Genomic DNA, 16511 nt, shown 5'->3' with positions numbered 1-16511 from the left:
GTTTTATAATGATCATATTTAATGTACTGTCTTTGACCTTTTGTTGATAGATAGAACAAACATACTCCATTTATTGACGTACGGAAAGCCACAAAACGTTTATATATCTACTGAGAACATGAAACATAACATATGTGAAAAAGAAAAACGTTTATTTAAATATCCAAATGTGTAATGCAGAAATAGATATCGACCATGTGCAGTTCTGATTAATTTTCCCAGCTAAATTTACAAAAGAAACAGTTTTTTTCCTAGCAGTTGAATAGTTTTTCATAAAATGTCAATCATAGTAATTGAAAAGCTTTAATATTTATTAATGTTTCGCAATGCGTTTTAAATCGTGATTTAAATACGGTCATATGTTTGTAAGAAGATATCTATACGACTGAATTAAATGTATTTTAAGTAACATTTAAATACATATTTCAGCAAACTAATTGACAGTTTTATTGACAAAAAGGTTCTATTGTGAACTAATTAAAACAACAGATAGATTATCGCGTAAAAGGTGACAATGAGGAAGTGTATTAGGTACCCAGGAGATAAAATACATTATAGTGTAGGTAAAACGACATGTGGATGTTGGCATTGGTTTCAGCAGATGGAATGTACTTATTTGTGTTCTTAATGTTAACACAATAACAACAAACCGCATCATGACATCTGTTAGTTTGTTTACAAATGAATTCTTCGAGACTTCATCCCTTACAACAGAAAGATTATTAGACAACAGACCTACAGTGAGTGACAACAGTACCTTGGATTTGTCTACTAATGCTACCTATTCAAAGTCAGATGATGAAACTTCTACCATTGAAAATGTAACAAAATGGATATGGATAATAGGTTCACCGATAGTGTTCATTCTTGGAATATTTGGAAATTTTGGAATAATATTAGTTTTATATCGAATGAATAGATGGAAGAAATTGACTTACAAGTTAATTTTGATATTAGCCATATCCGATTCGGTTGTACTATTTATTGGACTTGGACGACAATGGCTTCGTTTTGCAATAGGTCTGGATATTAGACTGTTTTCAGATTTCAGTTGCAAATTTTTTGTCTTTCTCATATATTTTTCAATGCATTTTTCGTCATGGACTTTAGTTTGCGTTACGTTTGAAAGATACCTGAAAACAAGACATCCATTTCGAACATATTGTGTAAATGTTTCGAAAATTTTGAAGATTACTTATGTGTTTACTATTGTCATAACATTGGGGCTTGACTCTCACCTTCTTGTAACGAATGGACTTAAAATCAACACAAAGAACAGTCTAACTTGTAACAATACGTCAACAGAAAACTTCAATTTTGAAGAACATTACTTTGTTTTTATAGACTTAGCATGGGTATGCTTCTTTCCTTTTGTTTTAATGACGTTTATGAATGTGTTTGTAGGCAGAACAATTAGAAGATCATTCCGACGTACAGTGAGATACATGCCAGATCCACAAAATCGTGAACGTCACGTGATTCGAAATAAAAAGTTAACACGCATGATATTTTGGACAAGTGTATATTTCCTTCTTACAACATTACCCATATCTGTGCATTTTTGTGTGGATTCATTTCTAAAACTAGGTTCGACAAAAGAAACAACTGACAAAATTAACCTGTCTGAAGCAATTCTTTATCTGTTCCAGTTTACAAATTACTCTGTTAATTTTTATATATACTTTAAATTCAAAGATGCCTTTAGAGAATACCTTCCCTGTAAAAGAAGATCAAGGTATGTCAGTTACTTATTACAAAATAATACTGATTAACCAAAAGAACCATGTTTAAACCTTTCTTAAACAATTCTTTCTCATGTGTGGTTCCCTTGCAAAGTACATTTTTGAAGACGATGTGTATGTTTAATTAGCCCTAATTAGCATTATTAGAGACTAAAAGGAAGACTAAATTGATCTACATAAAAGTAAAAAACATCCTCTTCCGAAACAGATTTTAATTTTGTAGTCAAACACTGTAAAAAAGATGCGATGGACTGGTGCCGTACGGTAAATAATTGGTTAGATGTGATATTGACATGGGTCGATTTGAATCGCCCATATAGAGATACTTGTACATCATATAATACCCGGTTAGTTAATGACCCGGTTAAGAAGGTGGCGAAGACATTAAGATTTTGTGTCTGATTCTTTTGTCATTTTATGATGATAATATATGTCTTTACTAACTATTACAAAGGTAGAGTTCAATCAACTTTAATGTATTTTAGGTCAAATTGTCGATTGTAATAAAAGTAAAATGTAGTTTTTTTTAATCTCATTGCAGCTGGTAGATATTTACTAAAATTGAATGGGTAAAAAATTGCTTGATATGATGCATTGCAATCTGCCTAAAAAATAATTTTCTTAAACTAATTTTTAACGTCCATAAAGTGTCGGGATGTAATGGCAAAATGTAATAACGTAGAAAAGTGGTAATACGAAAAACTCTTCAAAGATACCAATATTGTAAGCAATACGCGTCTTTCGTTTCTATAAGACTCAGCAGTGGCGCTCGAATCAAATCATTTGTAATGCAAAATCAAATACAAAGTTGAGGAGCATTTAACACTACAATTTTCCTAAAAGTTGTGATAAATACAGCTATGGCTTTATGCCGGTGGTAGAAATCATAAGTGTTACGAATAACTCAACCATAGATAAACAATAAATTTTCAGAAATGAACATATCAAGTTTACTTCATGTCAACGCAAAATTGCTGACTAATGTGTAGGTGAGCTCTAAAAGATGTAAAGTCCTACTGGATCCGGTTGCTCACCTCTTGATTTTAGTGAGATCTTGTATATATCTATAATCATGGACACTTCTACGATCAACACTTCTTTTCAAACTGTCAGTGACATCCGCGTTGCTGTTGTACTATTTAATGAACTTATAAACTGAAAAGAAATTATATTCATTGACCAAACAGTTTTTCTAGACCGGTGAAAAGTAATGATAATTCTTTATTTTGATCAAATGAACATTCACTGAAAATTTAACAGAATTGTAACCCTTGGATACGTAACCCTCAGTTAAAACATTCAATTCTAGGTTATATTTAACCGAGAGATGAACAAACGGATCCACTTGTATCGACATAGTGGTTATAAAACCCACCAAAGATACCAGATTATATGACTGAAGTTTACGGCTAATGAATGTGATAAAGAATTGGTTCGGTAATTAAATTAAATAAACAGAAAAAGATATTTAACGAAAGAGAAGAAGTTTTGTGTGAAGTTTTGTGTGGGTCGCACATGTATGTGGACCAGGTTCTGCTTACCGTATGCAGCACCTGAAATAAGCCTTTTTTTGCTAGGTTCTTGTTTTTGATCGTTTTTAGTCATGGCATTGTAAGCTTGTCTTCGAATTATGATGTGGAATGTCTCCTTGGAATCGTAAGCTCAGATAATCACTCATACTCAAAATATGAAGATAACGGATGTACTGTCAATTGGAGTGAACTTATATATATAATACCCCCTTCCCCCAAAATACAAAACAAAAATAAACCCAAGAAAATTTGAAGAACATGTTAAGTGTTAATGCATCAAACTAATTACTTTAAATTTCACAAATGTTTCAATTTCAGATTTTCAATAGAAAGACAATCTCACTCAGTTTCCAGAGGCAGAGGAGATACAACACTAACCAATGTCGATAATTCAGTTGGAAACGGTTCGGTGCATGAATTAAAGGAAAATGTCAACCGTACAATAGATGAAACTCAGCTTTCTGAAGATAATGTATTATAGAATACCCACTGTGAACATAATCATACAATTAGTATTCCCATTAAATGAAATAGAAACAAATAGGGTGAAAGAAATAGTTATGTACATCAAATATTTTTTCTTCATTTATTTACTGTTATCTTAGATATAAAATAGAAACAGATAGAAACACCTTCAAATGGAATGAAAGGAATAACTATTTACAACAAATTCATTGTTTTCTTTAATTTACTGATTTTAGATATGTCTAGTCTCATGCATGATTCGATAAATGCAATGTCAGATTTTAACTAGGTAAAATTTATAACCGTCTGCACACATGTAGTTCTTTGTCGTGTCATTGATCGCCGTTAAGGGGAAATCATAAAACTATCAAATACCAGAATTATTAATCTAAAGGAAAAGTTATGAAAGTACGACGAATTTTATAAAACAAATATGGCGAAATCGGTTATTTTCAAATGTTTTTCATTTTCGTATTTAATTTGGTCTTCAAACTGTTAGAATTCGAGCTGTATTTATCAGTCTAATGTAGTCGAAACGCACGTCTGCTGTACTAAATTATAAGTCTGGTCTGATATCTTAAACGAGTTTAAACGGTGCAAAATATGGCTTTTTATCATTATGGCAAAAGTATCTTTCTTTTTTATCAAACAAATAGTATTCGGAGACACTATTAAATCGTAAAAAAAAAAAAAAAAAAAAAAAAAAAACATAAAATATTTTGTCCGGATGAAAGAGGAATTTAACAAGAAACCCTGCACATGCAATATGAACCGAATTTTACGTGATAAAAGTATGAGACAATGTTTCGCCTATATAATTAACCGAACCTTTATTGTTCTTTACAATTTAAAAATCTATGACAATGCCAGTTGGTTATTTGGTTACATATTTGTGACTGAAACACGAGAATTCCATTTGTAAACGCCTTTTATCCTTGAAGGAAACAGAAATATAACTCTAGTTGTTTTTTAAAGACTCTGTACATTCGCCATGTGTTATGGGTGAATGTCTATTCTTTCTAATTACTATTTAGGTTCATTTGTAGAATTATAACAAACACCAAACAACAAGACTTAAAAACAAAAATAAAAAGCAAAACATTACTCCCACCCTTACACACAAACATAGTTAGAAAAAATTATATCGCATTTCGAGTTATAAGTATTCAAGTGGTATGCTTCTTTTTCTTTACTTTATTTTCATATTTGTCGCATTACCTGGAATATAGTACAATAACAATGAAACAAAACATCACAATAAAGAAATAAAAATGAGAACTGGATAATAGTCGATTACTTTTTCATTGTTTACGTTTCTTCGAATCAATAATTAACTTTTAAATAAACACGTTTAAATAACACTTGTTTTAGTTTTTTTTAGTTTTTTTTTGATTTGTTTGTGGTCATGACTAAAAAGGATTATTGCTCTCAAGATTAGGCATATTATGGATTATCCATTATATCAGCAACATAAATATAAATTAAGGCCTGCCTTTCTGTTCATTAAATTATGATTAACATACTTGTTTACTTTCATAAGTCATCAGGAAATTTTCCAATGCGTGCTCGTAGTTTAATATATTGTTGGCTTGGTAGGTTGATGTTTATTCGATTGACGATACGATGTCAATTCTGTATTGACTATAGTTCCATGAAAACAATTGTTTTCACACTAAGGTAATTAGGTTAACTTCCAAAAACAAATGTCCAAATAGTTCATGGAAAACAGATGGTTGCAAACGTTGACTGAAATATGATAACCATAGCTGAAATCAATACGACTGTATATTAAAAAATATAATTAGAACAAATTTCATTCCTCGTATTGAATTCAATTGAGTTGGTACTGCAATAACGTAGGTAAAATTAGAATTAATAAATAAATAATGTTCAAAGTTAACTTAAAAATAATTTCTCAATTTCTTTAGGGATCAACTAAAAAGTTGTTCGTCATCTGCTTAATCGGTTAAAGTATATCAATATTATGTTTAAAGCGTTCTTTCTCTCTCGTTCTCTCTCTTTCTCATTTTGGTGCGTGAACATCACGAAGTCAGATTTTATATAAAAACGTAAATATACACTATTCAAAATGTCGTTCAGTATTAGTGTACATTTCCATCCTCTTTAAAATTTTTGATAAAACAATTTTATAGAAATAACATAATCTTTAACTTGACAATTTGTACACTTACATTTATATAGTGATTTAATTTAAGGTTTCAGAATTCTATCTCTAAATACCGTCTTTAATGTTCCTATAGGACATTTCCTTTCACGCTTTTTATACATATTTATGTGTTTTAAATGACAAGGGTCTGTTTTGTCAGTGCATTCACTAAATCAGACCTGACAAAATACTGAAATGTCAGCACGTAATCGGTTTGAAAAACATTACTAAATGTATAAATGCAGGCAGCGTTGAAGTAGCAGGAAATTTGTAATAAAACGTCTATATAGCTACATGTAGTACTGATATTCAAGAGATGGTAAAATTGTTCAAGCAGACGATATGTAAATTATTTGTAGCTTAATAAGTGCACATTAAGGCTTTTCTCATTTTACAGCAATACGAAATTGAAAAAAGTAAAATATTGTACACATGTATCACAACTGGAGCATGATCTGCTTAATCTTTTGAAGCATATAGGGTCACCTCCAGTTTTTGATTGGTGCCTACTTTTCTATGTTGGATTCTGTTGACTCAATGACTTTTTTTTTATTTTATCGTTTTTTATTCTTTGAAATGGCACTGTTGGTTTTTTTATACCATGATGCCATCATTTTGAACAGAATATTGATATGAAACCGAATATAAATTAAAGTTATTATCGATGATTTTCTAAGTTATATTTGAATAGCTATTATCTGATATTGATCGTTAGTGTAACGTTTGAACCAATTGGGAATGCTTAGCTCAAATACACGTGTAGGAAAAGGCTAGGATTTCAAGATGCATTTAGCCCCATTTTACCTACGATCTCATTCCATATCTCCGGATGGAATGAGTAATATCAATACATATATATATATATATCTATATATATGTATTGATATAGGTTAGAACGTTGTTTTTAATTTAGACTTGTATATATATATGGCAGTCAGCAGGGTTTAAGAACATCTGTTGTTCGATCTGCTAGTCAAATGCGTTTTGTTAAAATATACTTTTTCACTTTTTTGGTCTTTTGGAAAATGTTGTTTGTGTTGTATTTAGACCCCTCTACCAAGAAATTTGTTTTGCATGCACAGGTATAACAATTGTGGTTTTTATCCGACGCAATCATAGGTTTGAATGTTGTTTTCAATTTAGACTTGTTTATATTTTTCGTTTGGGCTTGTATTATATTTGCCTTCGGGTTTATATAATCCGTTCATCCTATTTCGACTCTCCAAAATTCAAGAGTCTATCCTAAATTGAGGTAAATTATATGGCCTTCCAAATATCGTTTCGATTCCTTACATAACAAAAGGGACATTAATTGTCGAAATCCGGATACGGTGTACACATTTTTACACCTCATGTTTGCGGTATTCCAATCTTTTCCACAAGTTTATTGTTTTCTGTTTGGTAATAAATTAATAATAAGATCCATTTTGTTACATCTGGTGATCCATTTATTTGGCAACCGCCAATGGCAGTCAGCAGGGTTTAAGAAAATCCGTTGTTCGACCTGCTAGTCAAATGCGTTTTGTTAAAATATACTTTTTCACTTGTTTGGTCTTTTGGAAAATGTTGTTTGTGCTGTATTTAGACCCCTCTACCAAGAAATTTGTTTTGCATGCACACGTATAAAAATTGCGGTTTTTATCCAACGCAATCATAGGTTTGAACGTTGTTTTCAATTTAGACTTGTTTATATTTTTTCGTTTGGGCTTGTATTATATTTGTCTTTGGGTTTATATGATCCGTTCATCCTATTTCGACTCTTTCAAAATTCAAGAATCTATCCTAAATTGAGGTAAATTCCAAATACCGTTTCGATTCCTAACATCACTGAAGAGACATTAATTGTCGAAATCCGGATATGTTGTACAAATTTTTACACCTCATGTTTGCTGTATTCCAATCTTTTCCGCCACTTTATTGTTTTCTGTTTGGTAGTAAATTAATAATAAGATCCATTTTGTTACATCTGCTGATCCGTTTATTTGGCAATCGCCAATGACAGTCAGCAGGGTTTAAGAACATCAGTTGTTTGATCTGCTAGTCAAATGCGTTTTGTTAAAATATACTTTTTCACTTTTTTGGTCTTTTGGAAAATGTTGTTTGTGCTGTATTTAGACCCCTCTACCAAGAAATTTGTTTTGCATGCACACGTATAAACATTGCGGTTTTTATCCAACGCAATCATAGGTTTGAATGTTGTTTTCAATTTAGACTTGTGTATATATATATATTACAGGAAGGTATGCAGAAAATCTTCATCGCCCTGACGGTTCTTATATCTATCTCTCAGGTGGAAGGATGGTTCTTCAGAAGGGTTAGAGTTACTGGAGACACAAGAAAGTAAGTAACTGAACATTCGATATACATGTATTTCGCTTTACAAATGCCATACAACTGTCTTACTTCCATTAGGTCAATGCATATGCTTGTTGATTTACGGTCATAATTAGTACTATCTGCACATTAAACGATACTTGGTCTCATTTTAATATTACATATGGAGAGTTAACCAATCATGATGGCATACGTAAAGACATCGAATGTATGATTTTTATTTTACCATTTTAAACCATTGATTCAATAGATTTCCTGTAAGAATCCAATCTCTTTCACTTAAATCATGATTGAAAACGCCTGCCCTTGACTCTAGTATCAATTTGAGATAAATATTAAATATGCATAACGGATATACTATTTTTTATATTACCGACGTTTGGCTCAGGAATACATAATTTTCCGACAGGTTGTATGACATTTTGGGACTCGGTCAAGTAAGAGCAACCAAAAGGATTAAAATAACGCTTACAAATGCTGTAATTTTGGGAAAAAAATCACTGTTACCCAATTATATAATTACTTTTATTCATATTTGAATGAGTTTTTGAATCATTTTTACTTTTCAGTACTTTTATCAAAAAATGGGTCTCATTGTTTGATCTTTGTCTTTCTGTTTACAATATAAAATAAAGTGATGTTTATGATTGCAATTATTTATTTCATTTTAGCTGTTTTTGTAAAATTTATGATGCAGATACAAATACAAAACTTCATGATTTTGGATCAATTCAAAGTTGTTTTGGCTGGCCTACGTGTGCTTGTCGACGACACGAAATGGTTACATGCGGTGATAAGTGTGATCAAAGAGTTGCCGGATGGTTGAAATATAATAAATCAAAATGCCAGGGTCGAACTATCAAGAAGCACTATCAGGCAAGCACTTGTGGATCACCTACATATGGTCATGAAAGACGAGTGTGTTAAGACTACAGTACAACATTAAACACGTTTTAGATTACAGAATATTCATACAATTTAGAATTAAACTGACTATTCTAAAATCTGCTGTGTTGTTTAAATTGCTCTCTATAAATCGTTTAATTTGTTTGTTACAAGATTCCATGGCATACAAATTTTCCAATCAAAATTCCTCTATCAATTTTATTTTATGAAACTCGATTTTTTAACATTATTTATTTCTTCAGTGTAGGTTCATTTTGCAAAGTATAACTCTGGACTCTATGGCATATTACTCTATGAAGTAACCGAGGCACTAGTTAGACGGGCTTTCACTGTATAAATAAACTTTTACGACTTACATTCAGCAATACATTGTTAATATAAAATAAGGAGATGAGGTATGAATGCCAATGAGAACAACTATCCACCAAAGTTCAAATAAAGTGGACGTAAGCAATCATAGGCAACCGTACGGCCTTCAACAATGAGAAAAAACCCATACCGTATAGTCAGCTATAAAAGGCCCCGATATGAAAAATAAGAAACAATCCAATTGAGAAAACTAACGGTCTAATTTATAATATAACACAATTAACTAAAAACAAATATGACAGACATGAACCAACGAAAACCACTGAACTACAGGCTCCTGACTTGGGAAAGGCAAGTTAAAACAATATGTTTTCAGTTGCAGGTTTATATGACTCCGTCAGCGAATTGTTATGAAAACTGTCTACAGTTCATATAGATATTTATGGGATTATACGTTGAATAAAAGAATATGTCATGTATGTAAATTTATAAAAGTCCAATTCGTATCAAAACAGAGAAGCAATCTTTAATGATTAATTTTGATTATGACAACGCTGATATTAACAGATAACTTGTAAATGCAAACCAAACGAGATATTGAGCCCGATCGATTCATCTACTTCACTATTGCACTTACGTGCACGTTTGCGTAGTTTAAAAAAATAGCAATTGGAAAATAATTTTAAAAAGCCTAATGTCAAAGAAAAGACATCCTCATGGCCAAAATATTCATCAATGCACAACACCCTACACAGAAATTAAAGATTGAGCAAAACAACCCCCTGAAAATATTCTTTCCTTAAAGTTCCTGATTTATTAGTAGCAGTCGTCTTGTTTCTCATAGCAAAAAGCAATTCGGTGATAAAAAGCATTCGGTGAATAGCACAATTGATAAAATAGCTTGGGGTAATGGTTACGATAGGTGGAATATATCCATTGTCATAGAAAACACAAAAATTACAGAACAGTCAACCAAATCAAGATGTCGTCTATTGAATATTGGTTCAAAAACATTCATGTTACTTGCAACCCTTCTATCAAGAAAATCATGAAAAGATACCCTTTCTATGATCGTTATACCGATCTGATTTAATAGTTTACGAGAGGTACGAGTAAATGGACAGAAAAAAGTAAAAGAACAAAAATACCGAACTCCAAGGGAATTCAAAACGGAAAGTTCATGATAAAATGGCAACATCAAAAGCTCAAACACATCAAATGAATGGACACGACTTGATGAATTCAGAAATAATATTAAGGCCGTAGTACGAACACGCTATCAAGAAACCAGTTTAAAATTCATACACTTTACTAGTCACACATATGTAAAGTACAATATCGTTAACTTTTTCGCGTGACATTCGTGACAGAAGCGTGAATTTAATATACACAACAGATTCAACCTAGTGAACAATTAGATGAATTTCACGCCAAATTAAAATGCTTTTTATTAATAATAAATTCACGTTAATATTAAAACATTGTACATGTAGTCGCTTGATACATTACCCATATCAGATGTATAGCTAAACAAGTTTATGCTGTTAGTTTTCTAATTCCACCTGTAACTTGTTACGTAAATTTCTTGCATCAGCTTCAGATTCATGTATTCGTCCAGTGTATTATTTAGTTCAGCCATGACTCCAAAGATATAATTAGTGGAAAATCACTAAGATAACCTTCGATTGCCTAAAATGAAACATTCAAAATATGGTTCTTAAAAGCAATCATAAGATAAATGTTGGCTTTGATCTTACTTGCATGTTAAGATTTACGTGTGCTTGGTGAAAAGATATAATAGTGACTTACTCTTTCTTATACCTAGATCCTATTGCCGTGCCTTTTTATTTCAAAAATGTGATTCATACAGAATAATGATTAAACAACCTAAGATATCCAAAGCTTTGTTGTCACATATATTTACGACATCAAAAGCTTTGTAATCACATAGAATTACAACATATATAGGAGAGGTGGAAGATACCAATTTATTCATACTCATACGTCGATGACAAACTGACAACGCCATGGCCAAAAGACAAAAGACGAAGTAAACAACACGAACCCCACCAAAAAACCGGTAATGATCTCAGGTGCTCCAGTAAGGTAAGGAGATTCTGCACCACATGTGACATACATTGTGTTGCTAATATAACTAAACACATAATAGATACCAGATACACAAATTATGAACGCCAGACCTGCGTTTTGTCTTCAATAGACTCATCAGTGACGCTCGAAACAAAAAAGTTAAAACGCTTAATAAAGTACAAAGTTAAAGAGCATTGAGAACCAAACATTCCGAAAGGTAAATGTAGTTTTGATGTATTTGAAGATAAATATCATTATATAAAATATATTTTATTCAGCATTTTAATATTTGTATTTTTGACATAGTTTAACAGCAAAAGGCTTTATCATATAGATGAAGACAATTGGAAAGTTCAAATTAGAAATAACATACTTTAAAATTATATTTATGCATTTCGTTTTCAAATGCAGATTGGATCAGGATAAAGATTCACCACTAATATTCTGTTTGGGGAAATAGGAAAATTTGGAAATTATAATCGTTTTATTTCGAACAATCAGATGACAGTAATTTTACGGCAATGGATTTGCTTCTCTTTTGATTTTGATATAATACAGTTTTCAGTTTTACTTCTCTGATTCTGGATACTTTTCATTCGTCATTAACTTAAGTTTACGTTGCATTTGAACTATTTCTGTAAACGAGACATCCATTTCGACTTGTTCCTCTATTCATATGAGGCTGACTTCATTCAGGAACTTCTAAGGAAGAAAGAAAAGAAGTTAGCAGCATCATTCAACTTTATTTTCCGCTATATAGATAATGTTCTCTCAATAAATAGTTCAAAATATGGTGACTATGTTGAATGCATTTATCCCACCGAACTTGAGATAAAGGATACAACAGATACAGTTAAGTCTAGCTCATATCTTGACTTACGTCTAGAAATTGACAATGAGGGTCGGTTAAAACCAAAACTTTACGACAAAAGAGATTATTTCAGCTTCCCAATTGTGAACTTTCCATTTCTTTGTAGCAACATTCCAGCAGCGCCTGCATACGGAGAATATATCTCCCAGTTGATACGATATTCCAGGGCTTGTATTTCCTATCAAGATTTTCTTGATAGAGGGATGCTGTTCACAAGGAAGCTATTAAACCAATAGTTCCAAGTGGCGAAGTTGAAATCATCCCTTCATTAATTTTACGGACGCCATTACGAGTTGGTTGACCGTAATTGAATATCAATTTCACAGATGATAGCGGATATGTTCTAATTATCGTAATTACAATCCCGTCCCCTTTTCCCCGAATGTGACCTACCGATTTAGACTTATTATCGGATTGTACTAACATGAGCAACACGACGGGTGCCACATGTGGAACAGGATCTGCTTACCATTCCGGAGCACCTGAGATCACCCCCAGTTTTTGGTGGGGTTCGTGTTGCTCAGTCTTTAGTTTGTCTATGTTGTGTTTTGTGTACTGTTGTTTGTCTGTTTGTCTGTTTCTTTTTTAGCTATGGCGTTTTCATTTTATTTCGACTTGTGAGTTTGAATGTTCCTTTGGTATCTTTCGCCTCTCTTTTCGAACGTTTTGGGTTAACGAATCAACTACTTTGAATCTAATCTTAGTTTTTCTCTTATTATATCACTGTGGCTGAATTTATGTAACAAATTAATTAATCAACTTTATACAATACTTCAACAGAATAACTTTAAAGCAAGATATTTTGTCGTTGTAGATTTCGATCTTGCATATAGTTGTTATTCATACCATTTGATTTAATGCTGTTCATGAATGTGCTATTGACGATATCACCCAGATCTGGTAAATTATGAACGCCAATTGATTAGATATTTAAAAAAAAACATTGTTTGGTACAAGTATACACTAAAGCTTGATTTCTTGCTAAAGACATTCTAAATGCAAGATAGATATATGTTTGGGTTAAACATTGCGACAGTGTGGTCTGACCTCATGAATTGTTCTGCCAATACCTTTTCTTACATTTGTTTTTTTAAGTGCCCCAATGATGTGTCTGAATACTACACAGGGGGGGAATGAAACTAATTTAAAAAAAAGGGTAATCTAAAAAATAATTTGTTTAGTCAGGTTTGAAATCTCGTGGTTAAACATATGTTAACGGGTGTCAAACCCAAATGCTGTATTGCAAATAGATGGCAAGATTAAATTCTTATTTTTACGCAGGTTTATTGTTACGTATGTACATGCCCGCCAAGTTTTTGACCTTGTAAAAAAGGTGGGGTGATCTTTATGTTAAAAAGTGTGTTTCGGATTCTTTAATCGCTGTTCTTAACAGAAAGATATAATCTAATCAAACTATTCAAGAAGTTGGCAATTGTTCTTAAAGTTCACAGCTTGTTTTCTTAATCCCACTACAGTTTACAAAAATTGATGTTAACTGAATGCAAGGAAATAATGTGATTGTGGGTTCAGCCACACATACATTTTTCATTAATTTATTTAAAGTCAACTTATTTGTCGGATTGTGAAAGTATTTTTTTTAGGTCCCTTTTGGTAATATAGTTTTTCAACTGTTTCGCTTCATATATATCTTTTGCTTTCAAATATTCAGCTTTGAGCGTTCCTGCTGAAGGTAAATCCAGAAAATCGCTTCGGACGCATGAAATTAATAACGTGTTGTATTCATTTTTACAGCACTTGGTCGAAACCTCTGCTGGTGGACTATCAGTCCCCGAGGGTATCATCATCCTAGTTGTCAGTACTTCGGTACTGACATAATTTAAATCAAACCTGTCTAAAATTGTCAGTTAATAAATTTTGATATTATAAGAAACTAAGGTTTCAACTCCCAGAAACAAAGTAGACCTTAGATGGATTTGGCTATTTTTTTGGTCCTTTTTGGTAATATAGCTCTTCAACTGTTTCGGTTCTTATATATTATTGAATGCTTTCAAATATTCGGCTTTGAGCGTTCCTGGTGAAGGTAAATCCAGAAAAGCGCTTCGGAAGCATGAAATGTATAACGTGTTGTTTTCATTTTTTATATTAGGAGGTGTGAACATTAAAAGAACAAAACATCGGATGTTTGCATGTTTGAATAAATGAAGTGTCAGACTGTAATTTATTTTATAACTATACTGTAAAAACAGAGAGTTCCGTATTGTGTTATTGTAAAATTATTATTGGACTTTATAAAACTGTTGAATACAAAAGTAACTTATCGTTGACAAAAGAATAATCAATGAGCGACTTAATTCTATGAAAAGAATCAATTACGGTGTATTCCGGTTTAACGGAGGGAAACCTAGCTTTAGTTAAAAGCATTTTCTTAAATCTATTAATCATATTGACTTTTGGGAACTTTTTTTTAATTCATAGCCGGAAAAAAGGGAAATACAGATAAATGCAGTATACATTCTTGACGTTATCAAATGCTAAAATCTTGTATATTATAAAACCATTTAGCTAGAAATTTTACTGAATAAGTCAATACCTTTAAGTAAAGTGCTGGTTAAAATGCATATACAACAATATTGATTTGTACACGTTCAAATCAGTTCATCGTTAGCAGATGAAAATTACATAGCTGTCAAAAACGCAATTAAACAATATATGACCAAACAAAGTCTTTGAATCAGTTTTAAGATTGATAAATCAAAGTGTTATAAAAAGGAATTTTTAAGTGTTATACAATATAATATCTATTACATCTTAAATCAGTCTAGATAGAATTTTACTGAATTTTACTGAATAAATCAAAATATTTCAGACCAATTCTTGTTAAAATGTAGTTGAATGTTTTTTTTAAATGAAAACATAACAAAATTGAAAATTATGAAAATGTTGTGTACAAGATACCTTTAGAGGAAAGTATGATTATCAATCGTTTAGAAATGGTGGTTAAAGAAGGGATTGCTTTTAAAATTGGGTACATTTCTTGTATTCTAATATTTTATATCTGTTACATTTGATACAAATCAAGGTCTGACTTTCTTTTCATATAATAGTCAATTATGATTTACAGACTTGTTGAATTTTAACTCGTCATCAAGAAATGTTTTAATCCGTGCGAATAGTATAATATAATGTTTGATAAAAATGTTTTACTTAGTAGGTTGATTCTTATTCGGTTCACGATACGAAATATGTATAGATAAATGCAAATCAAATTCTTTATCGACTAAGGACTCGGTGTGGTGTAAGTGTACTTGTAGTTGAAATCAGTTTTTGACTATATGCAGTCGATAGTCAATGTAGACTTTCTGTGGGTTATCAATTGTACATAAAACTAGATATTAAAACTGTTAATTTTGTTACGAATATTTATATATAAATTACATTTATTGAATAAAAATGAATATAATAACATCATGAAATAACTTATTAACCTATCTATATGACAACTAAAAAAATTGCTCAATTACAAACATGTTTAAATTTAAATAGCCTTAGGGCCGACCATTTGATTTTCAGTGGGAAGGGGGGATTTTTGCGCATGTTATATGGATTTTACACCTGCTGATACTACGTGTAAATTATTTTTACTTTTTATTCACAACTACAACAAATGTATTTCTTACAAAAGTTTGCAATTTGTAGGGCAAAATATTCTATTTCATTCTTTCTTGAGCAAGGTTATTTTTTTACAGTAAGTACCAGTCTAGAACATTAATTTCCAAAATTATTTTTGTCGACTTTTGTCACGCTGCTTTGGCCTTTGTCATCTTTAGAACCCCATAAAACTCAAAATTATTAGAGCGGTTTTCGTAAGGGACCGACCATTCATCTTCGAGGAACAAACCATTTCTTTTAATTGTTATAAAAACACATAATAGTGTTTCCTCAACAACGTACAGGGAAATATTTAACGCACCATATTGGACCCTCCCCTATTGTATTGTTAGTTTATCTTCGACTTATGATTTGACTGTCCTTTTTGGTGTTGTCTACCTCTTTTGAATACCATGAGACCAACATTTTTAATAAAAATTAAAATAGGAAACATTACATGATGGAATTCAAGGGTGCTTAGTTAT

General features: G+C 31.5%; 1 protein-coding gene across 1 annotated transcript; it reads left to right on the top strand.

Moving 5' to 3' along the window:
• The first annotated feature begins 407 nt into the window (after positions 1-407).
• LOC127714962 (type-1 angiotensin II receptor B-like) lies at positions 408-9244 on the top strand. The gene is made up of 4 exons (XM_052220986.1): positions 408-1735; positions 3593-3746; positions 8143-8246; positions 8912-9244. The coding sequence occupies exons 1-4, from the start codon at positions 657-659 to the stop codon at positions 9165-9167; spliced, it is 1593 nt and encodes a 530-aa protein (XP_052076946.1). The 5' UTR covers positions 408-656; the 3' UTR covers positions 9168-9244.
• Positions 9245-16511: the final 7267 nt, after the last annotated feature.

This window comes from Mytilus californianus, unplaced genomic scaffold, assembly GCF_021869535.1.
Source record: "Mytilus californianus isolate M0D057914Y unplaced genomic scaffold, xbMytCali1.0.p SCAF_9, whole genome shotgun sequence".
NCBI lineage: Eukaryota > Metazoa > Mollusca > Bivalvia > Mytilida > Mytilidae > Mytilus > Mytilus californianus.
Note: the sequence above shows the minus strand (reverse complement) of the source record. Positions and strands in the feature narration are given on the sequence as shown.